Source organism: Gasterosteus aculeatus, chromosome 7 (genome assembly GCF_964276395.1).
Source record: "Gasterosteus aculeatus chromosome 7, fGasAcu3.hap1.1, whole genome shotgun sequence".
Taxonomy (NCBI): Eukaryota; Metazoa; Chordata; class Actinopteri; order Perciformes; family Gasterosteidae; genus Gasterosteus; species Gasterosteus aculeatus.
This window is the reverse complement of record NC_135694.1, coordinates 28,978,761-29,004,797: the sequence shown is the minus strand read 5'-3', so window position 1 is coordinate 29,004,797 and position 26,037 is coordinate 28,978,761. Positions and strand designations below refer to the sequence as shown.

Here is a 26,037-nt window from a genome sequence, read left to right as displayed (position 1 = left end):
ACTCATTGATACTAAATCCTTACTAATGGGGAAAAACGGATTATATTATTATAAATCAAAAGCGCCGGGAGCTCCTGGTCTAATCTCAAATGATGTGTTGTGTATTTTCAAAGAAATTATAAATTTCGAAATAGAAAATATGAAATGTCTGTAATGTATTAGAGTAACAAATATAAAGTATTATAAAACTGTACTCAAGCACAGTTCTTCAGTAAATCTGTCTGTTGAGCAATGTTGCGAACATAAATAAGTAATATTTCCACAAGGAGGTTTTACACATAACATGTTACAAGACAAAGTTCTGCATTGAAAAAAAAAAAAATGAGAGAGATCAGTTTTGTAACAAATATATTTTCAAATGTTTTTATTGAAAGGCAAAACATCACATTTCAGAAACTGAAACCACAAAATATTTATAATTTTTGCCAAATAAACACTTTCTGTAGTGAAAGAAGGCATTAGATAACAGTTTTAAATATACAACAGCAAAGCAGTGACCTTTTATAGATTTAGTATTTCTGGGCTTGTGTTTAATTCTACTCTCTGCATGCTTTAACATTTTCTATTTCAATTTTTACTGTGTGGCATCGGTACTTTTACTGAATCTGAACGTCTCCTCGACCCCTCAAACCTCCGATCAATTAGTGTCACTTCGGTGTCTTTATTTTATTTCAAACTGTCAACATCCTTTTCCAACATCAGCATCATTCACCAACATTTAGTACAATGTGGTTCATTTGAATATTTACACACTAGTTCGGTAGAGCTTTGTTGTCATTCAGCGCAACGCATGAAATGTGATTCTCATCAATAACTTTATTGTGAACACAAAAGTTAGCTTCATAAATCTGCTCAATGAAACTTTCGGTCTCAATTCATTTCACCATTTGTCACTGCATTACACTGCCTGTGTCACTGGCAGTCACCCCAGATGGTTTTGACACCACCTACTCATTGGGCCTTTTTTTTCAAAATAAGAGCACGCTGGTCTTTCAAATAATCTTTTTTTTTTTTTTAAACGACATCAAAGGATAAAATTAGAATTAACTGGATAATTTCAGGTTTTCTTACATTATTGACCGTCAATGGCCGAAAAGGGCCCTGATAAGTACACATTATAATTTACAGTAATACATTATTTTAGTGTATTACAAGTCGCTGAATTAAAATACTAAAAAGATCCTCAAGCAAATGAGTCAACACGCAAACAAAACCACGTGTTGGGCAGCAGACAATCCTTTCCAATCTCATACCGCCAATATGCAAACCATAGAAATCAATATTTAAAACATATTGTGGTTTAGTTTTCTTTCATCTTTTGTATTTCAAAAACTGATTAATGATGAAGGTAAATAAGCAGAAAGCCTGTTGAATACAGTCGACTCTACAAACAAAGAACAACGTTAAATCATTGCGTTGCTAAAGATAAAAGAACGAGCTTCTTAAAGTTATTTTCATACTCAACAATGATGAGAATATTGTTCCACAGTGGTTCTGTGTTTCTTCTAAATTTGTTACAGCTGGATTTATGTTCAACATTTTACACACATGTTAAACGTATTTAGAAGTCCCTCCCCTTCAGATTTTTGCCATGGGACCTTATTTTGGAAAAAAAATGTACAGGAGTTGATGACGGGAGACAAATCGTGTCAATTTGAAAAGATACTTCCAAAAGTCAAGTCGTAAAATGGTCTTTTTTGAGAAAAAATACGTTTAGTTCATCGTACCGTACACATCTTTCTCTAAATCAAGAGCACTTTGTACTGCACCACGCTGCCACCTCACCTCTCTAATGGAGATTAAAAAAACACACACACAACACGTCACCAAAATACAGACTCGCTGTTGTTTTTTCAGACAAACCAAGTACCAGGGTAAATAAAAACCAGCAAATGTGATTGAAGAGCAGAAGAAGAGTCACGTTGGTCAACACTTTGAGTTTCTCCCGGTGACCTTTGGTCCCTTTTCTTTTTGTCACTGACCAGAAGTACACGATGTTTATCGTGTTAATCACATTGATGTAGCAGCTGGTATCTAAAGTATATATCATTTCAGTTGCTTTATATACTGCTGGTTAGCCTAACCTATAACAATACATTATAATGTATAAGTTAACTAAATTAAGTACTTTTAATCTGTATCTACACAGTAACTAAATTTACCAAATCAATTTAGTGGAGTAAAAGCACGAAGTGGGGATGAAGGAACGTATCCAGGTAATCGACCGTACCTGAGAGCTGCTCTCTCTTTCCTCTGAAATGTTAGTGAAGCCTCCCCTACCCGGCGAACACCTGGGGCGTGAGCGGCGGCGGCAGGTTGTCGTTGTCCACGTTGTTGTCGTCGATGGCGGAAAGGGTGCGAGACCGAACCTCCAGGGGGTATTTCTCCAGCACCTGGTCCACCTCCCGCTGCACGCTCTCGGGCCAGGAGAGCAGGTCGGCCTGCAGGCCCCGAGCGGCCTCCATCAGCGCGTCCTGCCGCCTGCCGAGGCCCGACAGCGCCTCCAGGTTGTGGTTCAGCTGAGCGAGGACGGGGTTGATGGCGACCGGCGGTGGCGGCGGCGGGGGCTCGGCGCGGCCGCCCTCCGAGCTGTCGCGGCGCGGCGAGGCCTGGCCCGACATGTAGCGCTCGAACTCCTCCGGGGAAAGGTTGAGCGACTGAGCGTCCAGCTTCTCGATGAAGGCCACCGCGCAGCACTAGCGGACCAAAAAGACAGGGGAGACACCACCAATATTTAGAGTTGGGTGAGAGGATCTTAGCTTAGCATAAAAATGTAAACTGCTGCAAACCAGCAGAACTAAAGCTCGTCTTTGCTTAAAAGGTTTCTTCTTCTTGTTTGCAAACGTCACACTGGGAGACACATTTTCCTCATTTGAAGAAAAAGACGATTTTTACACAATTAGATCAAACTTCGCGCCCAATATGCTAAACCAAACAGCGCTTCCCTCTGTAGACACCATCGATGTGCAGTTGGAAAAGGCACAGTTTTTTTTAACACAGACGGTTTTATTTGGCCCCTCAGACCGTGTCCAGGATTAAGGTAGGAGAAGACGGCAGGGAGGACCCACCAGGTTGGTGAAGTAGTATCCGTCCTCTCCGGTCATCAGCCTGCTGGGGTTACAGAAGCGGGTGATGTACTGGATGTTGGACTGAAGTCGCGGCGGGTTGGCTTTGAGCACGATGTGGATGAGCGCGGGCAGGAAGTCGTCGGCGGAGGCGGGCTCCTTCTTGGTGATCCTGATGGCGCTGAAGATGTGTTTGCTGCAACGCGTGATGCACCCCAGTTTGTCCCGGGGGACCCTCTTCGAGTCCATCTCAATGACGTCTGGAAAAGAGGGTTGGACGGGCGCACGAATCGTCAGTGACTTTGATTAGTTAATTGACAGAAAACTATTTGCAGAATTTTTAAGGGAAAAAGACAATATTTTCAATGGTTCCAGTTAAAACCCTGATTCAGAGCCAAATTAATACACCGTTATTTTTCTTTTATCAGTCTTTGTGACTGTCTTAGCTTTGAAAATAGCTCTTTTATTACAGTATATTAAAAATGTCTCAGCGTGTCCCTGTCTGATTGACGTCAGCTGACACACCTTATTAGGCAGACAAAGAAAACTAACTTTTAAGTGCAGATCGTGTGGTTTTAATGGTATTTAAGAGTAAAGGTCGGTACTAACATTCAGCCGGAGTGACATTTGCAGGTTTGTTAACACGCTGTTCAATGTGTCTTCATGTTTCTGAGTTAGATAAAGAGGAAACTTGGGGGGTTGTTGTTGTCACAGCTGATTCCATTACATATATGGATAATAATGAAGATTCATCTTCTGCATGTGTGTAAAAGAACAACTCTGACATGTTATCGCTTTGTCCACGTTCTCAGAGACTTCGGGGATTTCTTCATCCATGGACACACAGAGCATCTCGATGGTCACCCAGTGTAAGGCCCTGCAGCACAGAGACGAATTCATTAAGCCTCGAGATTAATACTTCCGCCTACGCTACACATTTCAGTCCAGTAATTTCCTCCCCGAGTGAAAAAGCAAGCCGACAGCTGTCGCTCCGCGTTCACGTGCCAATAATGACGGGAGCGCTGCTGCATAATTAAACACACTCCGCTTCCACAGACTGTGGGACGACTAAAAACGAGGGTGGCGCAGTGATGCTCAGAGACGCACACATCCACAAAATGTCACACGAAAAATCAGCTGCCGTTCCTCTAAACAAAGTTAAACCAGAATATGATATCTGATATTCTACTAATAATATCCTAAACTAATCTCCTATGTCTGCTGTGAAGATTTGCTTTGCTGAAGCAACACGTCAACTGTTGATTCCGGCTTTTTAGAGGCTGCGTTATTGTGCAGTGACACTGAAACAAGAACCACGTTCCTATTTCAATCTGCACAAATTTTGAAGCTTGACCTTTTCAGTTTATTTTAGCAATGACTGGGAATTTCTTCTATTACTATTATTATTATCATCATCATTATTATTATTATTATTCAATTGCTTTGTCTCTTTCCGTCCTGACATTTTTACAACTTAAAAAGAACATTCATGAATAAAGAGATCCAACCGGACACAATCAATCTTTTATGGCTCGGTTATGCACAATATCATCACTATCGAAACATCACTGCCCACCTTATCCGGTTCTGTGTGGTCAAGTCCTTCTTCTCATCGTCGGTGGTTTCTGGACAGAATACACTCTTGTACAGACGAGTCATTATGTACTTTTCCACTTGGTCCATCACCTGCTCCACAGACTCTGAAGAGGCTGGAGAACAAAGAGGAATCGGATCCTGTTTATGCCGCCATCTAGTGGTTTCTTCATGCTCCGATTCGCCGAGAACTTGTTACCGGGAGAAAATAATTGTTGAGTGTTACGGAGGTCTCTGCACCGACCTTTGTAGTGACCCATCAGGCGGTCGGCCAAGCTCTGGTAGAAATCCTGAACACACTCAGACAGCTCGTCGGCACCCAGGTCCTGACAGAGAGGAAGTGAATAGCTCATCAACAAAACGTCGATCACAAAGCCCACACACATACATGCCAACTCATACCTTCTTGCTCGACATGTTCACGATGAAAGCCCGGCACTGCTTTTGGATCTCCCGGCCGGGCTTCTGGAGATTCTTCAAGTAGTCCGCAAAGTCCTTGGACACCTGGTCGGTGTCTAAACTGGCACGGCGGCTGATCGACGGACTGGGCGACTTGCCCTCTGGGGTTTCTGACGATGAGGAACGGCAGGTGGAAAAAGCAATGTGTGTGAAGACGGAGGCTGCAGTCGGTTTCCAGGACAGTTGGTGTATTCTTTCATTTGGAGAGAACCAGGCGATTTGTTGCAGCCTCGCCTAACCCGACAAACCGAATCACACCCCCTGCTGCAGGCACAGTACCAATACAGCACCTTTAAGATACTCCACTACACAGGACACCGCTGCATTGGCATCACTGCCGTGGATCAATGTAGTTAAAAGTATTGATCAGTAAAATGTTTACTGTCCCACCTGATGTTCCTGCTGCATTAATGCATTTGTTGCACGTTAACTCCTTTATAAAATCTTCATCTATGCGTCGTATTCTAGTGAGAACGCCGTATCTCTAAATAGTACAAATGATTCAGTCAGCGGTACAGTGAAAAATGACAACGTCTACCTCTGAGATGTAGTGATGTAAAACATACCACGGAATGAATGGAACGCTTTAGCGTTTTGAAGCTGCACGGGAAGCGCCAGAAGCGTTTTTGTGAATGAGATGTGCAGGCGGCCACAGTAGAGTCCTGACTCTAATCTCTCAGATTAACTGCACTCATCTGCCCCTCTGTCCCGCACCTCCAACCAACTACCTTAATCTCTGCTTCACGTTATATTTACATTATTATTTTTACCTTTAACATGCATTGGACCCATTAGCAGGACGGGTGGATTCTGTTTTGTTTTACTGTGATAATTGTTCTTCAAAACTGTATTCAACTTCTCCTTTTTATGTTCTGCTTAAAAAAGAGAAAGATACTCAGCTGGATCCGGCGCTCTAGAGGGCCAAAAAGATAAATGTCATCCTGCAGCCGACAGCAGTCAACCAATCGACCGTCTCCGTGGTTTGAAGCTGTGAGTTGGGCAACAAAGTGACAGGTGTGCCAAGTTGCTCTATAAGTAGACGTACCTTTTTTGGGAGCAGTACGCGACGAGGGGCTGAAGAACTTCTTAACGGTGGTCACTTTCCGCGTCTTCTCGTTGGTCTTCTTCTCCTCAAACTTGGAGAAGGATCCCAGTGAGGCATGCCCCGGGTGTGCTTGTGGTGCCGTGGACTGGGAGTGGGACTGGGCTCCATGGCTGCTGGCGTACGCTGCCTCCTCCTCCCGCTGCAACCTGGAGCCCGAGGACTTGTTTTTAAAACTGTGTTCCAATACACCGCAAGGGCGATCGGAAATGTTCTCAACCCAGGAAGGGAAGTTGCAGATGGTCTTACTTTTCTGCCAAGGCCCAGTCGTCCTGGATCTGTTTCTGCCGTACCCGCTGGTACTCCTCCCTCCAGCACTTGGAGCACAGGCCCTGCCAACCCGCGTTGCCGTAGTAACCGCATCCCTTTTTGCACAGTAGGTCCGACTGGTCCACGTGGATCCCGCCTCGTCGCTCCGCCCGCTGACTCATGATGCCGCACGACCTGGAAAGATTTGTCATCCGATTGGGGAATTTGCCACAATTCGGAGAAGAGAAGAGGCCTTCCAACTCACACAAACACGACGTTATTACCTGTTATGTCAATGAGTGATCTTGCTCTGTAGCAGCTGGATGAGAAACTCTTTATGCACCGATATGTTAATGATTATTGTCCCAAATCAGGTATTCACGGTGTTCACGGTAGTGAAAGAAATCTAATCCAGTGGATATTTACCTAATTCTTCCAAAGAGATTCATAGTTAAGAATATATGATGCAGTGCTATATACTACACACACACTCATCTACCAGGTAGCACACAACTAGTTAAACACGTTGATGACCAACAACCTTCAAATGTTCTGTAATGTTGCTGTTAATGAATCGTGAATTATCTTTTAATAACAGAACTCGGCAGAGGGAGCATTAACTTATAACTTAAGTAACGTTAGTGTCCCCCCGCTGCTTCATGTTTGGGGGGGGGGGGGGGGGGGTTAACGTTAGCTAACCCCCCCGTTAGCTCAGCGGACATCACACACGTCTCCCCGCTCACATTTCATTCAACCCGTCAACAGCGCTGCTTCACTCACCTGCGGCGACGTTAATGAACGTGTTTCCACGATCGGGAGCGCGAGCACTTCCTCCTCGTCGCTGTCGGGGGGGTGGAGGGGGGGGACGGGGGGGACGGGGGGGACGTGATGACGATGAGGTCACAGGTTTAAACTAACGTTACAAACATTTATTGGATTCTGGATCCTAACGTGGGAGCGGGGTGGAAGTCGGGAGTAAACCGTTTTGAATGTAGACGATTTGTTTCGCATGGTAATGTCGGTTCCAGTGTAAGGTCTGTTTACTTCCGCATTAGGGGGAGGGGCTAGTTTTGAAGGCGTGGTAAAGGACGTCACGGTTCACCGGTCATGCGCAAAGGAGAGAGCATAAATTCGAGACATTTTTTAATGGTTACATGGTTAATTTGATCCCGAAAGATCTTTGATAGATAGTTTATGAACGTTATTATTTATCAAGGCACTGTTAAACTGTGATGGAATGTTACTTAGTGCATCTACACAGTACTTTTTACTGCACTACCCTTCTAGTTAAAAAAAAAAAAGATTATTTATGTAATATAGAGTACACTACCAAGCATTTTTTAATAATTTGAAATAGCTCCACACTTAAAAACAGAAGTGACAGCACATCTATCCGTGAGTGTGCTGACTGCTTATTGACATTAGGGTTAATGTTCAATGCTTGTTTCTGAGTCTAAACTGATTAGAAAAACAGCTGTGCTTTCAGACAAATGTATCTGTTCAAACAGGTTATTAAAGCCTATAGCTGCTGCAATATTTGTGTTGCATATCTATTTTTCATTAGACAGTGTTTAATGCTGCTGAGCCACACTTAAGCGCTTTCAATCTTGGAGAAAATTCAAGGCACTTTACTTTATTAATTGAATTTCATTTAACGGTATGCCTTTTCTTCTTCTTTCTTTTCTTCTTCCTGAATACTTCCTCCCCTGCTATGTGTTTTTGTCCACCTACAGCTCTAGAATAGCTTCATGTTGGGTGACGATCTTTCCGGGGGGCAAATAAACACTCCAGGGGTCAGAGACACGGATAACGAGCAGACAGCCAGACGACCCGCAGCCATGATCCTGACGGGTCGCTCTCTGTGTCTTCCGTCTCGAGCCACAGTCCAGGAGCTCTTCTCCGTGGCTCGAGACGCCGGCGTCGTCCCCGATATCTCCTTGGATCCCGTCCTCACCACCTTCCTCTCGCTGGACTCCTCGGCCGCTCTGCAGCACCAACACGCCTCCTCGCGACGCAGCATGAGCGGGGAGCTGCAGGCCGCATTCGGCCTCAACTTGAGCAGAGAGCTGGGAGGCAGTGCCCGGGTCACCGGTGGAGGGGTCGGGGTGGTTGCTCTGGCTCTGTCTTTGCTTTTTGACCAGGTTGCCCAACAAGTAAGTTTTAAAACTATACATATATATATATATATTGTCTGTAAGATATTATTATTTCCTCTCCTCTGCAGGATAAAAAAAAAGCTGCATCAAGTCAAATTAGGCTTAAAACAGCTGCAACATAAAAAATCCTAATTCCTTATTAGGAAATAGGCCAATCCGTATATATTTTTACATCATATATAATTGAACTGTATCACATGATGCTGAACTGGAACTGAAGCTCAGAATTCCAGATGCATGCTATCGCACTAGGTCCGAGCTCAAGGATCCACTGGGGGGAACCCACCCGCTCCCAGACCCCAGCCCAGGAGGATCTTTGGCATCAGCAGCGCTTCGAGAATTGGCCGGATCGTCCACAGCTACCTGCGCCTCATCCCCGGCATCGCCAACGACCACGAGAAGATGGCTGAGGCCACGGAGCTTCACGACGACTGGCTGAATCTGGAGCTGATCGACCACTACGAGAGGATGACCACGAGGAAGAGGATGAGCTCGGTGTCTATGCAGCAGTGGTTGGCGGGAGCGGCGTTCCATCTACACGTGAGGATTCACCAGGTCAGGAAAGACAAAAAAATAAGGCGTAAACTTAAGTTGAGAAGCATTTTTTCATTTCAAGCATCTAAAAGGTAACGATTGGTAATTACTGAATCATTGGGTTAATAGCAATACAGCAGAAACAATAAGCTGGGGTAACCTGGCCTCCACATAACCCACAATTCAATGTTACCCTTTTTAAATATGAAATAGGCCAAAATAAAAATAAGTGCAAAATAAATGTAGGTTAATAGGAAAAAATAGAATAAGGTGATAAAATGTAATTATGGGGAGAGGAGGATACGCCACATTCATATCTGATAAGGGTTGTTGTTATTATGTGTTTTTGACTTGAATAGCTTTGACACAAACATAACAAGTCGTAATAAGACAAACTAGACACCCTGGTTTACCAGGATCATCCGATGAGTCGGTCTGATCTTGTTCCAACAGGTTCGCCTGAAGTCTGTGCCCCGGGGATCCGTCGAGTCTCTGCGTCTGTCTTATAAGACGGCGTTGAGCCGCCTGGTCCAGGGCTACACCGTCTATCTGCACAGCAACATCAAGGAGACTCCGGCGGGTGGACCGGGACAAACTAACACATTAAGCAGAACCAATACAAGCAAATGCATTTTTAATAGCAACCTGGCCAGTGACTCGACCGATACGTTTAACAGGACGACGTCGGCCAACTCGAGTGCTGACGTTAGCAGAGGCCGCGAAACGGACTTTGGACTCGATGTGCCAAAGAGAAGAAATGAAACCACCGCCCGGGTTGTGGTAAACACGGAGTGTCCCGACAATGCGACGCACGTGGATGTTCAGGGGCTGTTAGTCATCGAGCCGGGGAGGAACGTGACTCACAAAGTCCAGCATCACCCCTGTGAGTCTCCGGCCTTACAACAAGCTTTGGTGACTCGTATTATCAATGCTCAGGACCTGGAGCGGAACAGACACTTCTTCCTGTACTCTGAGAAGTTCTTCCACAACCTCCTCTCGCAGAAGGACGACTTTGAGCTGAAGACTAATTAGAAATTTGAAATGGGCCTTGTCAGCTGATTTCACTTACTGTATTTCTTCTACTGAAAAATACATTAAACCACATTTATACTTCATCTATATATCACCTTTATGCTGCTGTAATGAGAGTTACCTGAAGTAAATCCCTTAAAAAAGCTCCATTGTTAATAAAACTGGATTATGTTAATACCGCATTTTATCAAAACATGACAATAAATACAGGTTAAATAAATTTGTTTTATCTGTTCAGTTCAGTGTGTGTTTCAGTGTACTATAAATACTTCTTACCGAAGAATGAAATAGGATATTAAAATGTCAACAAACATGTAAGGGAGGGGGAAAAAGTTCTTGTACTTTACAAAACTTTTTTCAACTTCACTGCCACGTCATTCGAAATACGAATGAAAAAGACTGACCACTGGGGGGAAACCTTCCCGCCAAGATGCTTGAAGCCCGCCAGAAACGCAGGAAAAGACGCAGAAGAAGAAGAAGAGGCGGAAGAGTCGCTCTTGAACCTCTCGCGCCCTGTCACGTGGGCGCCTCGGCTGATGACACGCGGCGCTGCGTGAGCTACGTGAACAGTTCGGACTTCCGCACTCTAGCATGAACAGGACAACAGCGTGCTGCTGAGGTGTTTACACGATAAAAAGAACAAGGTATGGACTCCTGTTCGTTCAGGACGTGTGTGCGCGCGTTTTTACGTGGCTGACGTTGACTCGCAACAGCGCGGCTCGCCTCGGCTCGTCTACGCAGATTAGCTGATAAATGGGCTAAAAATGCTAACATTGAAATAACCAGTCGAGCGTTTAGGTAAAAGTTGCATAAATCCCTGAGAGGTATTAACGCTGAAAAACCACTCATCTCCTTGGTACAATACGCAATCATTCATCGTTCCCAATGTTCCCCGTTCGTCTTTTTCTAAAACTATCAGTCTACGTCATAAAAGTTTTAAAACATGACATCATCACAGGGAGGGTTAGCTATCCGTTCCATTGTGTCGAAACACACCTTCCAGAAGTAATGGGTCTATAAGTTACTTGATTAAAAATAAACTACACCCATAACTTGCTATGATTTTAAAATGTGTGATCGATAATACACGGAGATAAATACAGGTGTGTGTGTGTGTGGGGTAATTCAATGCATAATTACACAACTAATAACGCACTGAATGCTATTCTAAGTATTAGTCCTGCTTTGTTTTTTTCGTAGAAGTATGTTTCAGCGAAATGTAACTTTACTCTTGTAAAAGTTCTAAAATGTTCACTGTTTTGAATGAAGTATATTACATTAACGTGTATGTTGCAGTTTACTTCTTGATGTGATACGGCTCTGCTCATTCCAACTTGATATACTAGTAGACAGTTTAATCCCCAAAACGTCAATAATGTAGAGTTGACCAAAATAAAGATATGTTGTAAGTGTGATTGTTTCATGTTTTCCAATGATTTTGACACTGAAATGAATACAATTCGACGACCTGCAATGTTGACGTCTACTTCAGTCATGTAATTGATCTGAGTGATTAATGCAAATGTTCTCACAGATTCAGACAAAATGTCAGACTCTGATTCTGACTGTGAATGGGAGGACCAGCTGACTCCTGTGAGTTATTACACCAGTAATCAGAATAAAATGAGCATTTAGACAACACATGTTGTTAAATGTTACTGATACTTTCTCTCTCTCTCAGAAACGAATAAGGAAATTTGACCAGATTCTCACCCTGCGTCCACCATGTGAGGAACACTTTCATCTTCATGTACCGTTCATATGGATGTGCAGTGCTACGATGCTTTAGCCTCGTTATTATTATTGTACATGCAGTGTCTGCATGCTTTGATGAGATATTTAGGTTATTATTATTATTATTTTTACAGTGGAGGTGTTTGAGCGATGGATTCGTGTTCCTCCTGAGACCAGAAAAGATGCCGGGCGGCGAATGAGAATTTGTGTCTTCTGGCTTCCAATTCTGCTGCAACGTGAAGAGTACAGCGCCATTTTTTGCTGGGCTTTACAATTGGGTCTGATCCCACAGTAAGTGAACCTCTCAATATGGTCTGAACATTTGTTTAAAACCCCCAATCAATAACACCTTTTTTTTTAAACTGAATCATCAATATTGAAATTGCTAAAGAGTTTGTTTCCCCTTCTAGCAACAATGAACTAGGTCTGAATAACCTGCAGAAGATCTCAACAGTGGAGACGATTCTCAGAGCCCTGGAGAAAGGAACCGTAAGTTGTACTTCAGTGTTCACTGTGGAACCAGTGGTAACTAAAAGTTTAGGGGTTAATTATGATGGATAACAATAAATAAAAACTCTGTCTATGCTTTCAATTTTTCTTTTGACAAAATGTATCTGTGTTTCAGGTGGAAAAGGACCGGACTAAGCAGGTTGTGAAGATAAGCAACTTGTTAAACTTGGTAAGTCTCCAATAAATGATTATGGTGATTTTAATATGAAAGAGCTTCATTCAATCTGAAATGTTTTTAAGTCATTTTGTTGGGATCATTGGACAGTTTCTGGTTGCATCGTCCACATTGTTGCTAAAACTTTACCTGTATTGTGTTTTTGTTGTGGATTTTAAATTTGGGGGGTGAAAAGACTCTGGTATTGGATCAGTAGTCAGTATTAGCAAAAGACCTGATTTGAGGTGAATGTAATCAATACATTCGATGGAGTTGAATGTTTCTCTTTCTCTGACTTTGCACCTTCAGCGTTCCGATGGAGGTTTGGAAGAAGCATTGCGGTGGTTGGAGCTGACCGGGGAACCCTACGTTTCACAACGCGTCCGGATTATGGGCGACGAGAGAGCGCGCCACACCACCATGCTCTTCATCTACACAGAGTGTAAAATACCAAACCGTTCTGCCCAGCGCCTCTCACCACAAACCGCTTTATCCACTGTGATCACATTTCTAAGGAATTGTGTTTGGAAAAAAGAAAAGAAAAAACATATAGATGAAACTCCTACATTTTCATATTAGCGTGTTTGAAGCCTCTGAGAGCTCGTATGTTGATGGATAACACGCACTGTTGTCGCTTTCTTTTAATCAGTTGCGAAGTACATTCATGAAATGGGAACCGACTTGGAAAAGACGCTGAGGTCACTGATGTCTCGACCATCCACCCATCTAATAATGGTAAGACGACCGATTAGATCAATAGATTATCGGCTATCCGCATGAAACGGTTCACATTTAATTTTAAATATACAGAACATTCAACAGTGAAACATATTGAGCTTCATACCAGCTCTGCATGTCAACAACGCACCGACACACTGCAAATCAAATGTTTGATTTGAATAAAACTTGTACTGCTCCCGACCCCCAAACTAAATGTGCTTTGTCTGGTTTCTCATCCAGCAAAGTGACGAAATGAAGAAGAAAGGAAACGAAAACTTTGAGAAAAAGCAGTATGAGGACGCTGTTCTCTTTTATTCCAAAGCCATCCAATATTAGTAAGTTCAAATTCAATATTACGTTTAAGTCTGCAGTCATACGATCAATACGTCCTTCAGAGGTGATTTAACGACTCTCCTCTTACGAACAATAAACTACACAAGTTTCACAAACTATTGATTCCAAGCTCGCTGGACTAGATGATGATTTGGTAAATCTGTGTACTTTTGTAACTGAAATGTATTGTCTTCTCCATCCAGCCCCGACAACCACATAGCTTATGGAAACCGAGCGTTATGCTATATTCGGTGCCACAAATATCTGTAAGTACCAAATATACATTTGTAAGTAAAGTACAAAGAATCAGTTGGAAACTTAGTTCCACCGTGAAAGATGTCTCACTAGAGAATGAGCTGCAGCAGGGAAATCGTTGTAATGCTTTTTGTTTGTCCAAGCTCACGAGAAATGTTGAAACCCAAACCCGACTTTTACATTTTTACAGAAAAGCGGCTTGTGATGGAAAAAGTGCTACTCTGATAGAACCGTTCTGGGCCAAGGTACGGTTCTCTCTAATCACCCAGTCAACATGTAAACACTCGTGCTCCCCACGGTGTGAGTTGTCGTAATTTAATCCTCTGACTTCATCCAGAGTCGTCATCAGCCTTTTCATTAGTCGTGTACTTTGGTTTATGACCAAACGCCTGCACAGTCACCGGCGCGCCCATCGGCCTCGCCGGCACTCCTGTCAGTCAAACAATAATCAAGAAGAGTGACGTGTTGGGGTTTTTGTTGTCTGCAGGGTCACTACCGCTACTGTGAGGCTCTGTGCTCCATGGGAGAGGTCAGGATGGCCATCGAGGCAAACGCCACGGCCCAGAGTCTCTGTAAAGACGACCACAAGGGAATGAAAGACTTGGAACAACAACGCCTGAAGTTCCGTGACGCGCTGAGCGCCAACGGTATTTCCTCTGCTCCGCAATCCCAGTTTTTCTTCTTAATTGGCCACATTTGTAGCTTTGAAACCGGTGCAAACCGTAGCCGACACGCATGTAGCACAAACATGACAGATTTAGGTGTCTTCTCATTTTTCATATGCCTCAAAAATAAAGGGCAGGAGAGCAGCTTTACAGTCTCAAGCTTTTTCTTGTAGAACATCTGTTTTTCCATTATAGAAAAACAAGTTTTAAGATGCAAAAAACCCGATTTGAGGACAACTGTCTCATTTGCTGTAAATGTGTGTAAACTGATCCGTCGCTGTCCTTCCATAAGTGAAACGTGTGTTTGTCTACTTTGATTTCAGTTTCACAGACTATGAAAAAAAAAAACGGTAAAAGGTACGTGTAGAACTTTTACACATTTAACAAACAACTCGATTAGGTAAACGGCAGAATGCTTATGGATTGTCTTCCTTTGACAGAACGCAGAGCCCTAACAAAACTCCATGGCCACCGTTCGTGAAAGTTGATAAAAAGAATGATCCTCCTCCGCAGACCAAGGTTTGTCCTTTTTTTTTTTTTTGTGAGATTACTTCATGTGATGCTGTATAAATGAATGAATAAATGTGTATTGTGAAGCTAATCGAGCGTAAACAAACAAGTGTATTTGGTCGCCATGAAGAAAAGTCTGATTGGCCTTCTTCACAAAATTGTTAATTTAGATTAGATAACTGCCATAATTGCCACTTCACAATCGTTTTTTCTTTTTTTCCACTATACTTTGAATGTTAATTTGTTTAATTTTTTATCTTCACTTTTTTGTTTTAATTCTTCAAACCAAATAAAGAAAAAAAATAACAGCAGATCGTGTGTGAACAGCTGACTTCCACAATAAATTCTGATCTTTTGCATTCCGTGTGGCTTTAGCTGGAGTTCGATGCAGCTCATTGTTCATTATTCACTTGTGTGTTTGCAGGTTCCCGAGGTCAAACCGGAAGGTGAGTTCATCCCAACAGGTTCTTACACTCTGCTCTGTAAGCCGGGTTCAGTTCCTGGTTACTGTTACACTATGAGTCTTCTTTCCTTAAATACACAAGGGCATTAAAGAGTCCACACTGCTTTTCCGTCCTCATTAAACACAAAGCAAATTTATTTACGAGTCAAATCAGCATTTTTTGTATCCATGTTTACTAAGTAGCCTTTTGCTCCTGTGTTTATATTATTACATATAATCACACATCATATATTATGCCGTTGACATAAACCTACCTGCATGTACATCTTAATGTTTTGTTCATGATATTGAAAACCTTTTTAAAAATTTTTTCTTGTCTCCAGTGAGACAAAAAAATGAAAAGCCTGCACAGTCAGAAAGCTCTAAGAACCCCAAACCATCTAAAAGGTTAGTGGATGTTTTTATTTTTTATAAATGATTGTTTCAACAGCTGCCCTTTGGTTCAACCAGAGGAATTATAATCTTTCTTCGCAGGCTCAAAGTAAAAACAAAAAATAATAATAATAATCTGGGGGTCAGAATCTTCCTTTCAGACTCTTTTAACTTAAAAAAAATGTGCTTCCAGTGAGCTTTCTTCAAAGATTGGGAAATCAGTGGCCAGCTCACCAAAGAAGATACCAAAGATGAAAAAGGAACCTGAAGAAGAGGTACGGCTGTGCTGAACATGTCATGTGATCCACATGTTTCCCTGATTACGAGTCCGGTGTGACTCTATTTAAGAGCATCTCGACGTCCGGTCATCCGGCTACGGCCGTAAAGTCGTAGCCGTATCAGTAAAATAGCTGCCTGACCCGCTCCTCCATGTCTTTCATCCAAGCAGAAGCAGAAGCGGACGCCGTTCGATAAGGCGGCCGTGTGCAAAGAGTTGAGATCGATGGTGCAGGACGCGCACGCGGCTCTGGCTGACCTACGCAGCCGCAACGCAGAGGAGGCCTTCAGGAAGGCACTGGTCCTACTGGAAACCAGCCCAGCCAAGGTAGCGCATCTCTGAGGAGCACAAATGCATCATTTTATGTTCCAGTACTTTGTGTTGATCGTATGCAACCTTCAACTTATCTGCAGAGGGCAATATTGTATTTTCAGGCAACCATATTTATACAAGGCCTTTATTCACTAGTTACTTTGCAGGTGAAGATTGTATCAAGAGTGTATGAAAAGAACGCTGCGTTATAGAATGAGCGAATTTACCCAGGACCATAGAATTGAACAAATTGGCTACAAAATGTTACTTTTGTTTGTGGGGAACATTTTTCAAATGCTCTTTTGCAGCTTTCGGCTCGCCGGAGTTGCGTTGAGCTGTAACTGTTTTCTTTTTGCGTTCCCAGGAGCTCGGCCTTTCCACCCTGGACGTGCTGTTGCTGCTGTACGGCCGCGCGTTGGCTCTGACGGAAATCGGCCAGCTTGAGGTAACTCGGGAGTACATTCTTCATAGTTTGTACGCGCACCGGATAACTCCATTGATTGAGTTGTGAAGACATTACATGCGAGCTCGCTTCGTCCCACACAGGAACTTGTGGAAGCTCAAACGCTTCTGGAGAAGATCAAGTCGTTTGAGGAGAGGACGTTCCAGTGTCTAGTTTTCTACGCTGTGGGGAAGGTGTTCCTCCGAGAGAACCGGTACAGCAGCTTCTAGTTCTAAACCGCTTTGTGCCATCTTGATTCTCACCCCCAATCATTCAAACCATTTCTCATGGTTGAAATGCACTGATTGTCACTTCGGATAAATGACATGTAATGTCTCCGCTGGACAGGTTTTCTCTCGCTCTGGCGCAGTTTTCAGATTCCCTGCAGACGGTAAAGAATAAAATAACACCGGGTAAACTCACCTGGCCTTTAACGAAGGAGATTGTCAAAGAGACACAGCCGGAGTATTTAACAGTAAGTTGTCTCCTTGCTACTTTGTTTGTATCTATTTCAAAAAGCTGATTTGGTTGCAATCATTCAGCAAGTATAAAAACGTAATGTATTTATGGCTCTCAGTTCTCTTTTTTTGGGTATTCTGAAGTGTGATTGCATATGCAGGTTACCCAACTTGTATTTTCTGCTTCTCTCTTCAGGAAGTTCTAGAGCAGGCTATAGAGTTGTGCAAATTCCCTCCTATTCCCGATGCCATTTGTCGACTAGAGAAATGCCTCGTTCCGCTGAAAGCTGAAATCTACCTGACCGACCCCGATTTTAAGGTAAGTGTCCGCCGTGAAACACGGAAGGAAAACAACTATCAACAATAATTGGAATAACATGCCTGTTTAATTTAGGGCTACATTCGAATATGTTGCTGTGAGAGCTGCATTCTTGAATACCACACGGCCTGCTGGAAGAGCCTCAAGACGGCCTTCTCTGACAAAAATGAAAAGGTACATTTTCTGTGTATTTATGGAGTTAGTAACTTCATTAATACCTGTATAATATGTGCAGGTGTATAGAGTATATGTGGTTCAAATGAGGAAAATCTTTGAGATACTACTTCAATAATTTTTATTTCTTTAACCTTTTCATGTATTTGTTGACGTTTCATGAAACTACCTCAAGGGCGAGAAACGGTCGTATATCGGTAGAAATTAACCCTGTGATCATGGAGACCTTTCTTGCCTCCAGCCTTTTAATTATTATTTTTTCTTTCTGGTGCAGGATTTTCTGAAAGAGTCGTGTTTTACTCCAGATTGTTTCGGTAAAATCTGTAAGATCCAACTCTTTCGTCCGACGGGGCTGTTGAAGTGCGAGGTAAGAACGATCTCTGCGGGCGGGGGGAAGCTTTTTAGAGTCGCCGCGCCGCGAATGAATCCCAGCGTTGACCTGCGTCTCGTTCCTCTCAGTTTGTAGCTGCCATCTCTAAACCACAGATTCCGAAGAAGCCCAAACTGAATCAGAAATGCTCGAGGTGAGTCGAGAACCAAAAGACCGGGATGACTGTAGTGTTTCTGGTATCACATGCTGACAGGTACCTGGTTTCCAAATAACTCCCCCTTTTTTGTTTTCTATTAATTCTCAGTCCAAGGAAGTTAAAATCAAAAGAGGAGCACAAGCTCACGAGGAAGCAGCATAAGCTGTCATTTCAAGAAAAGCAGGCGATAAACGACGAGATTCTGCAGCAGATGGAAGACCCAGCGACCCACAGTCAACAGAAAGGTACCGATTAGCTTGAAGCTTCTTGCCTTTTTATTGCACCTCTATTCTATATTCCTGCAGTTGCAGACACAGATTAGGCAACTCTAATATTTGACCAACGAGTGTTGCTCAGTCCCTTTTGTATCCTCTGTGTCTTCAGCCTGGCGGGTGTACAGGGATCCAGTTCTCCTGCAGACCAGCCAGAACGTGGAGCTGCTGAGGGAGGAGAAGTGCCTCCACGTGTCCGACCTGGCGGCCGCCCTGAGGCCCTGGCTGGAACTGGACTCCTCCAGGGGAAACCATGTCGCGGGGAGGATGCTGAACCTGCAGCAGGAGCCGCTGGCGACTCTGAGGCAGGCGGTCGATTTGCTGCTGGAGCGGAAGAATCGCGTCTGGGCTCGTGTCCTTATACACCTACTCAGTGACTGTGAGGATATGAATCCCAAACTCAGCAGATGGGTGATCCAGCTCAACAACGCAGGTCAGCGTGGCTCATGTGATGAACAAGTGGATGTTGAATGGATGAATAGCAGAGTGTAGTTAAGTTTGAGTATTTCTGAAGTGGGTCCCTTTCAACCGTCGACTTTGACTTTGCTCGTCAGTTTGCGTTATTAGAACCGGTCCCATTTAAATCTGCACACATTTTAGGTTCTTTAGCCGATAACTCAGGAGTAATTTTAGTCTGGTCTCAATCTTTTTTTTTTTTTTTTTTTTTTTTTTTTTTTGCTGTCCACACTTTGTCCTCCAGTCTCACCACGTTTTCCGCTGCTCTCCGTAGGTCTGAACGCTGCGAGATCCTTCATCGAGCGCCACGCGGAGCACTTGGAGCAGCTGGATTTGTCTTTTCTGCTCAACTTTGGCCCGTTGCAGGACGCGATTATAGAGAAATTCGGCACGAGGACGGAGCTTTTTTCAAGCAGCGTGACGGTGACTGAGCACCTGAAACAAGCCCCACCACATGACATGAGACTCTTTATCTGGACTCTGGAGGAGCATAGGGACAAATATCTCACCTGCCACCAAATACTGGATGACTATTTTGATATGGGTATGTATAGTTCACCTTTCAAACATGTGGTTTGAAGGCTTCTTCATTTGTTGGTGGTGATTTGACTCCCAATTCTTTTATTTTTCAGATGGACATTGTTCAGTCATAAAAAAGTCTGAAAATGAAAATGTAAGTTTTTGGAGCCATGATGGTGTTTTTGTTTTTTATGCTAACTAATTCAGAGCCAAATGCTCTGAAACTCCAGCTAAGCTACGCCAGCTAGCGTAGCTTAGCATAATGAATGGAAACAAATGGAAACGGCTTCTTCTCACGTTCTCTGGGTCCAGCTCACATTATTACGTGGACAGCGTTGTTTAACTAGTAGAAGTATTGTACTGGTGACGGAAGCAGCAGCAGTACAAGTAGTTGACCCTAAAGGGATTTTTAAGGCTCACTTTTCACTTTGTGGCTCTTCCCGCTCCCTTATTTACTCTGCTTTTTCGATTTCAGAAATCTCCTATGAAGAGTCGAGGCCGGAAAAAGAAAGCCAAAGAGCCGCGGGTGAGTGCGGGCGGGATGGCTGCTTTGTGAAGAGAATACGCGTCTTGATCGCGTGACTCTAAAGTGTCGCCTCTCCTCTTCCTTTCAGGCCTATTACGTTTTCCCCGGGACGAGAGCTTCAACTCCGGCCGATGAACAAGATTTATTTGAAGATGATTCTTTGTAAGTTCTCCCACGTCAGACACTGGTTTTATTGTCCGTTCTCGTGCGTAACAACGGGATTTGGTGTCGACAGATCGTTCCTTCACCCGGGGGATCCGTTCAGTGTACCGAGTCACCTTCGAGAGGAAGTGGCTGATTTTGAGGAGCAGTACAACAGCAGGAGACACGGAGGTCACTATAAAATGATTCTAGACAACAACCCTGACCCGACAAAAGAGAGTTTGTACGAGTAAGTACAATTTTTTTATATATACTAGTTAGTTTTTATATACTAACATGATATGATGCATTACTATAATATTACATTTTATACAATTTTTTCTTTTCACTGTCACCAGTCCACAAATGACTTCACGGTCAAAACATCTTAACAATAAAAATACTCCAGTCAAATACAGCTGTTGTGAACATGCACGTAGTTGCATTTCCCCCCCCTGCATGAAGTATTTTTAATGTACATTTCCCCTCGTTAGACGTTTAACATCTGAATGTCTCGGCAGCTATTTCGCTCTGATCTTGGAGGAGCACGGCCCGCTGGAGGCCGAGGACCCCCTGCTGTCCGGCGAGCTGGTGAACTTCCCCGCCGTGGCTCAGCTGAAGATGCAGGAGGCGGGCGGCTTCGAGTCCTTCCTTCTGGAATCCCTCCGCTTCATAAAGATCGGAAGCCACGTGGGCCTGATGAAGCACGCCATGTGCCTGCAGCAGCAGGCGCCGCAGGGAGCCAGTCTGGACGACTTGGATGTAATAACGGATCCCGGCTCGGTCTCTCTGGGTCCTTACTTGAACGGGGGGCTTGAATCTGCTCTCGAAAGCCACTTGGACAGTTATTTTCCGGCACAAACTGACGTTCATCCCTTCGTGCCAAATCCTTATGTAATAAGCTCCCAGGCGCCTCCGCGGGAACTTCTCCCCCCTTACGTTTTAGCCACTGACTACGGGGAGCTGGATCTGGAGCTGGATGGCGGACCTTCAGAAATGTCCTCGGTGACAACCAATGATGGCTTATTGAAGAAACATGTACACGTACAGGTGAATACCAAACATTTCCTTTCAAAGAAGTATGAAAACTAGATTGCCGTGCACAATATCCACCGTTCTCAATCAACCAGCTTCAGCAGCTGCTGAACTGTGTGTGAGAGACGTTTCAAGGGCTTTTGTTTTTTCCGTTTTCTTCTCAGACGTGTCACGAGAACATGAGGGGTGTGGCGGTGAACACGGAGATGTACGAGCGCTTTGAGAGCTGCCCGGTGAGTTCAGTGCAGCTTCGTGCGTTACTACCCGAGTCCCCAGTCGGTCCCCCAGAGGCTTCTCTCAGCAAGGGACTGACTGACAATCGCCCCGGCGCCGTTATTAAAACTGGTTGGAATTCATTGTGGAGCTCTGTGTTAAAGTCATGAAGTTGTAGTTGACCCTTTTTGTCCTGTTCTTCTTCCAGGGTGACATCAACATGAAGCAAAAGAACTACAGGAAGTTGGAGAAGCAGATCAAGAAAATGCTGAACGGCTGTGACAGAGTCAACCAGAGACACAACGAAGACATCGCCGTCCTCGAGGAGGATATTCAGGAAATCAAAGCCAATATTCAAGTAAGTCCACAAGTAGTTACAATCGATCAATCTGAACCAATTTTAGATATTGACATAAGAAAATAATGAACCACAAATCCAACAAACCTTGTCTCGTCATCATGACTTTTTGCAACAAAGTACATAAAAACCTGTCAACTGATGTTTTCCTCTCGTCAAGGTGACCAACAGGGAGCTGGCTCTGTTCCAGCAGAAGCTTGAAGAGGAGGTGAGGAAGGACCAGAAGGAGAAGAAGGCCTACCAGGAAGGACTGAGGGCCTTGAAGATGGAGATTGAAGAGCTGGGGGAGCAACAGGGGAGGTAACAGAGTACATTTACTAAGTACTGTGCCTGAGTACATTATGGATGTACTTGCATTAGAGTATTTCTCCACTTCTACATTTCTCCTGGGACATTATTATATTGGTGTGCTGAATTATTCAATTAGTATATTTATTGTTGCAGCTTAAATGATTTATTTCAGTACAAAGTAAATTTATATATTTTTTTCTAATGTTTTTGTTTTGTCATTTGTCTTTTTTTCATGCAAAGACTTTCCCAAAGCCTCCAGGAGAGGAAAGCCAACTTCGACTTAAAGCTGAGTGATTTCCTTGAGTATAGGTAGGTGTCAATAGTGAAGCATAAACTAAAGCTCCTCAGCTTCTTTTGTTCACTTCTTCTTCTCCCTCCGTTGTTTCCTTTCAGCAATCAGTCAGCAGCCGAGAAGATGAGCATGGAGGAGGAGATCAATCGCTGTAAGGCCTTGGTTACCGCGGCGACCAGGAGGTGTCAGACCGCTAAGGTAGGTTGATCCTCAACCGCTGTGACACGGATTTAATATGAAGGGAGTCAGCTGCTAGCGTTCTGAATAAATCCATTTATTATCAATGTTAAGAGCTTTTTTGTTTTGTGGGTGTAAAGTTTAAACAACTTAAAGGTATTTTAAAGTAAAATAGTGATGACATGCTCATAAACCTAATGATAAAATAAATGCATATCCACCTGGTATACATGTACTTTAAATAGCCTTTTCTCCCGTTATGCTTGTGATTGATCCTGCTTGTGAAGTTCACGGCCATCACTGTGCTCCTCCAGGTGTGGATGGTGGAGAGCAGCCGGGATCAGGCCGTGTACGCTCTGTACACGGACCTCGCCATCGCCAAGGCTCTGCTCAACAAACTGGACGAAGCGGCTCAGAGGTCAGACGGCGAATCGCCGCTTTTATTCTGAAAGGACCGGCTGGTGGCGGATGTGTTCATATTGTGCGTCGTCCCTTCGTCTTTGTCCAGATACCCAGAGATGGAAGTGGCTAGAAACATCTGGAGAGTGAATGTCCAAGAGGTTGAGAAGAAAATCTCCAGTGCTGAGGTACCAGAGTCCGTCTCATGCAGCAACACGAGTAGATGATCGCACACTGCAACGCTTCTAGAGCTGCTCTTTGTTAAAAGTACCACCACGGCGTCTCCAGCTTCACTCCAAATAAATCCCTCAAAGAAGTATAAATATATAAGCAGGATGTCGCAACGTTTGACGTGTGTTGATCCAGATGTTTAGTAAGCCTTCATATTTTCCCCAGGCGCTTTATCAGGAGCAGCTGGATCAAGTGAACAGCGGCAGAAGACTCACTGAATGGGCTCCGCTCGCAGTCGACGGCCAGTCGGACTCTCCTGCTGCACCAGTAAGAGAACCAGTCCCACCAGCACGGCGTGTGCTGCTGATGCATTGTTCATAAAAAGCTTGGAGATTTGCTGCTTTTATACCACTGTCTGTAAACGTCTTATTAGATGTTATAACAATAATCTATATACCTCTGCTACTTAAGATCCTTCTGCTATCGCTTGTACTTCTGTATCTATGGCTGCCACCTCGTCTATCGCTACACGGCGAGATAAACTGCTTAGATTCTCTAATAGCAGAAAATGTTTATCAGATATTAGAAATGCTTTTTACCCAGTAATGTACGGCTAATAAAAAGGGAACTCTGTGCTGTCTTAACGTTGCAGTCCGCGGCAGCCGCCCCTCCGTCTGAAGCGGCGTCCGCTCAGGCTCCGCCTCCGCTCCGACCCGCGTCCAGGACTGTGGAGCCGCAACACAACACGGTGTTTGACCAGTCGGTTGAGCGCCTTGCCGCCATCTTCCCCGCTTACACAAGGTAACGCTGGATCTCTGACGTAGATGTTGACTATTTTCCTCTACTTGAACAACTGCAAGCAGTGACACGTGTTTGTGTTCAGGTCGGACTTCATGAGGTTTGTCCAGGAGTTCCGTTCGTCCCGCGGTGGTAACCTTAGCAACATGACCATTCAGGAAATGGTCGGCGGAGTGACTCAGCTGATCCTGGACCATCAGGTACTTTTTTTTTTTTTTTTTTGTGAAGACCCCTATTATTGAGGGGGTATTTGGGGGGTATTTACTCCACTGATTGTTTCGGCCCCTCTTCCTCTCAGGAGAAGCCTAAAGCTGCGGCATCGAACGCGAGGACTCCGTGCACCGCGTGGCCGGGGGTCGCCCCGGTCTGGAAAGCACACGGACAAAAGACCAACGCAGTGAGTCTTTGTCTCTGCAACAGTTTATTCTATTCGGATTTATTGGCGTTTTAGAGCCGTCCATAAACAACTTACGACGAGTCCCTAAAGATTCATTCATTCAATCCCACGAATCGGCACCAGTGATTGTTTGTTCTCCTCCCCCACAGGAGAGAAACGTCATGAGAAGCGAGAGCCCGTCGAAGTACGGCACCCTGTTTCATGCCCCCCCGGCCTGGCAGCCCCCCGAACAAAAGAGGGACACACCCCCCAACGCAGTAAGTCCAGGACGCCGCCAGTCAGCGAGACGTCAGAGAAAGAAACAAATGCCACCACTGTTTGTGTGTCAGTAAAACACGACCGGTTTGGACTCTGCGCTTGTGTGTCTGCAGCTGAACGTCGAGGATCCTTGCATCATCTGTCACGAGGACATGAATCCCGGCAACATCTGCGTGCTGGAGTGCCGCCACAGCTTCCACGACGAGGTGAGCGGAGACACTCTTACGTTATTCTAAATGAAGCGTGTTTTAGAAGTCTGTCAATTTTTAATGACTTTTAGTCCACCGATTTTAAAAGCGTCCCTGCCGTGTGTTCAGTGTATCCGCTCGTGGCTGAAGGAGAATAGAACCTGTCCCACCTGCAGAGATCCAGCAATCTTAAGCGACGAATTCCCTGCCTTGTCTGCCAGAAGACGCCAAGCTCCGTGAAAACGCGGCCCTGCCGCCCCTCACGTACTCACCCACACGCTTTTATCTCATTCCTTTCTTTTAATCATAATCTGCATACGCTAGCTTCTTTTTTCTTGTATTGTTTGAATGTTCAGGCGATGTTTCAACACTTAATAATGATAATAAACTAAACATCTGGTGTTTGACATCGTCTCAGTCAGATCTTTGTCACACCTCAGATGGTCCAGAGTTTACAATTTATTATTTCGGATCTTTTAAAATTGGCTCTGGAATTTGTCGAACGGACTTGACCACTACTTATTCCATTTTCATGTTTAACTTTATAATGTACCATGGTAAGACTGTTAATCATTATCACTCTATACAATTACTTTTTCCCCCAAAATGACTTGATAAAATAAGTTTGAAAGATTTCTTTAGTCCCTGTATAGTATGTTGAAGAAATGTCATAACTGGATGTGAATAAAATGGCAAATGTAATGAGTCATTATGCTGAAAAGTTTCATTAAAAAAGGAACGCAAACATGGGGAGTTTAAAACATTCTGTTCCATGTAAGTCATTGCCTGGTATAATATAACATTAAAAGTCAGTTTAGTATGTCGATGTGACTTGTATCTGCCAGTTGTTTTGTTCTTTAGCTTTCGCGAACACCTTCACATTTACATTACATGACGGACTCTCTGCATTAAATACCTTTGACGAACCGTCACCCATTGTCTCCATTCTCCTCATGGCCTTAAAATGACATGGATAGGGTAAAAAGAACCCGTCTAACTTAGAATACTTTTACCATACTATAGGTATTCATATTAAAATGAACAAAAAAGGTCTATAAAGATTTGCATGTTTAGTCACGGCATACATTCGTTGCAGTGTGACAAATGATCTTTTAAAAGCTCATAATTGAT

The 26,037-nt window shown here is 43.9% G+C and overlaps 3 protein-coding genes across 5 annotated transcripts; 2 read left to right on the top strand and 1 right to left on the bottom strand.

Moving 5' to 3' along the window:
- Positions 1–335: 335 nt before the first annotated feature.
- Positions 336–7,548, bottom strand: rabgef1 (RAB guanine nucleotide exchange factor (GEF) 1). 2 transcript variants are annotated; one of them, XM_040180996.2, is made up of 9 exons: positions 7,249–7,548; positions 6,469–6,663; positions 6,163–6,368; positions 5,061–5,227; positions 4,903–4,984; positions 4,642–4,774; positions 3,851–3,942; positions 3,069–3,325; positions 336–2,696 (listed from the first exon to the last, which is right to left on the bottom strand). In XM_040180996.2, the coding sequence occupies exons 2-9, from the start codon at positions 6,648–6,650 to the stop codon at positions 2,277–2,279; spliced, it is 1,539 nt and encodes a 512-aa protein (XP_040036930.2). In that variant the 5' UTR covers positions 6,651–6,663; positions 7,249–7,548; the 3' UTR covers positions 336–2,276. The 2 variants fall into 2 exon arrangements, with proteins under 2 accessions (XP_040036930.2, XP_040036931.2); XM_040180997.2 differs by lacking the exon at positions 7,249–7,548 and adding an exon at positions 6,753–6,864.
- Positions 7,549–7,952: 404 nt separating this feature from the next.
- Positions 7,953–10,410, top strand: LOC120821900 (uncharacterized). The gene is made up of 3 exons (XM_040180998.2): positions 7,953–8,621; positions 8,877–9,179; positions 9,612–10,410. The coding sequence occupies exons 1-3, from the start codon at positions 8,217–8,219 to the stop codon at positions 10,188–10,190; spliced, it is 1,287 nt and encodes a 428-aa protein (XP_040036932.2). The 5' UTR covers positions 7,953–8,216; the 3' UTR covers positions 10,191–10,410.
- Positions 10,411–10,650: 240 nt separating this feature from the next.
- Positions 10,651–25,838, top strand: ttc3 (tetratricopeptide repeat domain 3). 2 transcript variants are annotated; one of them, XM_078106851.1, is made up of 47 exons: positions 10,651–10,834; positions 11,725–11,783; positions 11,872–11,917; positions 12,059–12,215; positions 12,335–12,413; positions 12,550–12,603; positions 12,898–13,030; positions 13,238–13,323; positions 13,549–13,643; positions 13,845–13,907; positions 14,087–14,141; positions 14,384–14,543; positions 14,885–14,918; positions 15,002–15,080; positions 15,496–15,517; positions 15,858–15,921; positions 16,100–16,181; positions 16,355–16,510; positions 16,860–16,940; positions 17,042–17,151; positions 17,286–17,412; positions 17,592–17,714; positions 17,790–17,888; positions 18,163–18,255; positions 18,348–18,412; positions 18,524–18,660; positions 18,800–19,120; positions 19,418–19,687; positions 19,776–19,816; positions 20,138–20,188; positions 20,277–20,350; positions 20,424–20,579; positions 20,851–21,379; positions 21,529–21,597; positions 21,786–21,935; positions 22,096–22,235; positions 22,467–22,535; positions 22,620–22,716; positions 23,010–23,113; positions 23,204–23,282; positions 23,491–23,592; positions 23,918–24,066; positions 24,149–24,263; positions 24,362–24,460; positions 24,610–24,717; positions 24,832–24,924; positions 25,036–25,838. In XM_078106851.1, the coding sequence occupies exons 2-47, from the start codon at positions 11,736–11,738 to the stop codon at positions 25,144–25,146; spliced, it is 5,175 nt and encodes a 1,724-aa protein (XP_077962977.1). In that variant the 5' UTR covers positions 10,651–10,834; positions 11,725–11,735; the 3' UTR covers positions 25,147–25,838. The 2 variants fall into 2 exon arrangements, with proteins under 2 accessions (XP_077962977.1, XP_040036929.2); XM_040180995.2 differs by having other exon boundaries at positions 16,352–16,510.
- The last annotated feature ends 199 nt before the right edge of the window (positions 25,839–26,037 follow it).

What these genes read in the sequence shown, in the direction of transcription:
- rabgef1 (XM_040180996.2), bottom strand. Translation starts at nt 6,650, where the DNA reads ATGAGTCAGCGGGCGGAGCGACGAGGCGGGATCCACGTGGACCAGTCG. An exon ending in GACTGGGCCTTGGCAGAAAA is followed by an intron (nt 6,369 to 6,468) that starts GTAAGACCATCT and finishes CTCGGGCTCCAG; the next exon opens with GTTGCAGCGGGAGGAGGAGG. An exon ending in CGTGGACAAAGCGATAACAT is followed by an intron (nt 3,326 to 3,850) that starts GTCAGAGTTGTT and finishes CCTCTTTTCCAG; the next exon opens with ACGTCATTGAGATGGACTCG.
- LOC120821900 (XM_040180998.2), top strand. Translation starts at nt 8,217, where the DNA reads ATGTTGGGTGACGATCTTTCCGGGGGGCAAATAAACACTCCAGGGGTC. An exon ending in TTGACCAGGTTGCCCAACAA is followed by an intron (nt 8,622 to 8,876) that starts GTAAGTTTTAAA and finishes CTATCGCACTAG; the next exon opens with GTCCGAGCTCAAGGATCCAC. An exon ending in TACACGTGAGGATTCACCAG is followed by an intron (nt 9,180 to 9,611) that starts GTCAGGAAAGAC and finishes TTGTTCCAACAG; the next exon opens with GTTCGCCTGAAGTCTGTGCC.
- ttc3 (XM_040180995.2), top strand. Translation starts at nt 11,736, where the DNA reads ATGTCAGACTCTGATTCTGACTGTGAATGGGAGGACCAGCTGACTCCT. An exon ending in TCCAAAGCCATCCAATATTA is followed by an intron (nt 13,644 to 13,844) that starts GTAAGTTCAAAT and finishes TTCTCCATCCAG; the next exon opens with CCCCGACAACCACATAGCTT. An exon ending in AAAAAAAAAAACGGTAAAAG is followed by an intron (nt 14,919 to 15,001) that starts GTACGTGTAGAA and finishes TTCCTTTGACAG; the next exon opens with AACGCAGAGCCCTAACAAAA.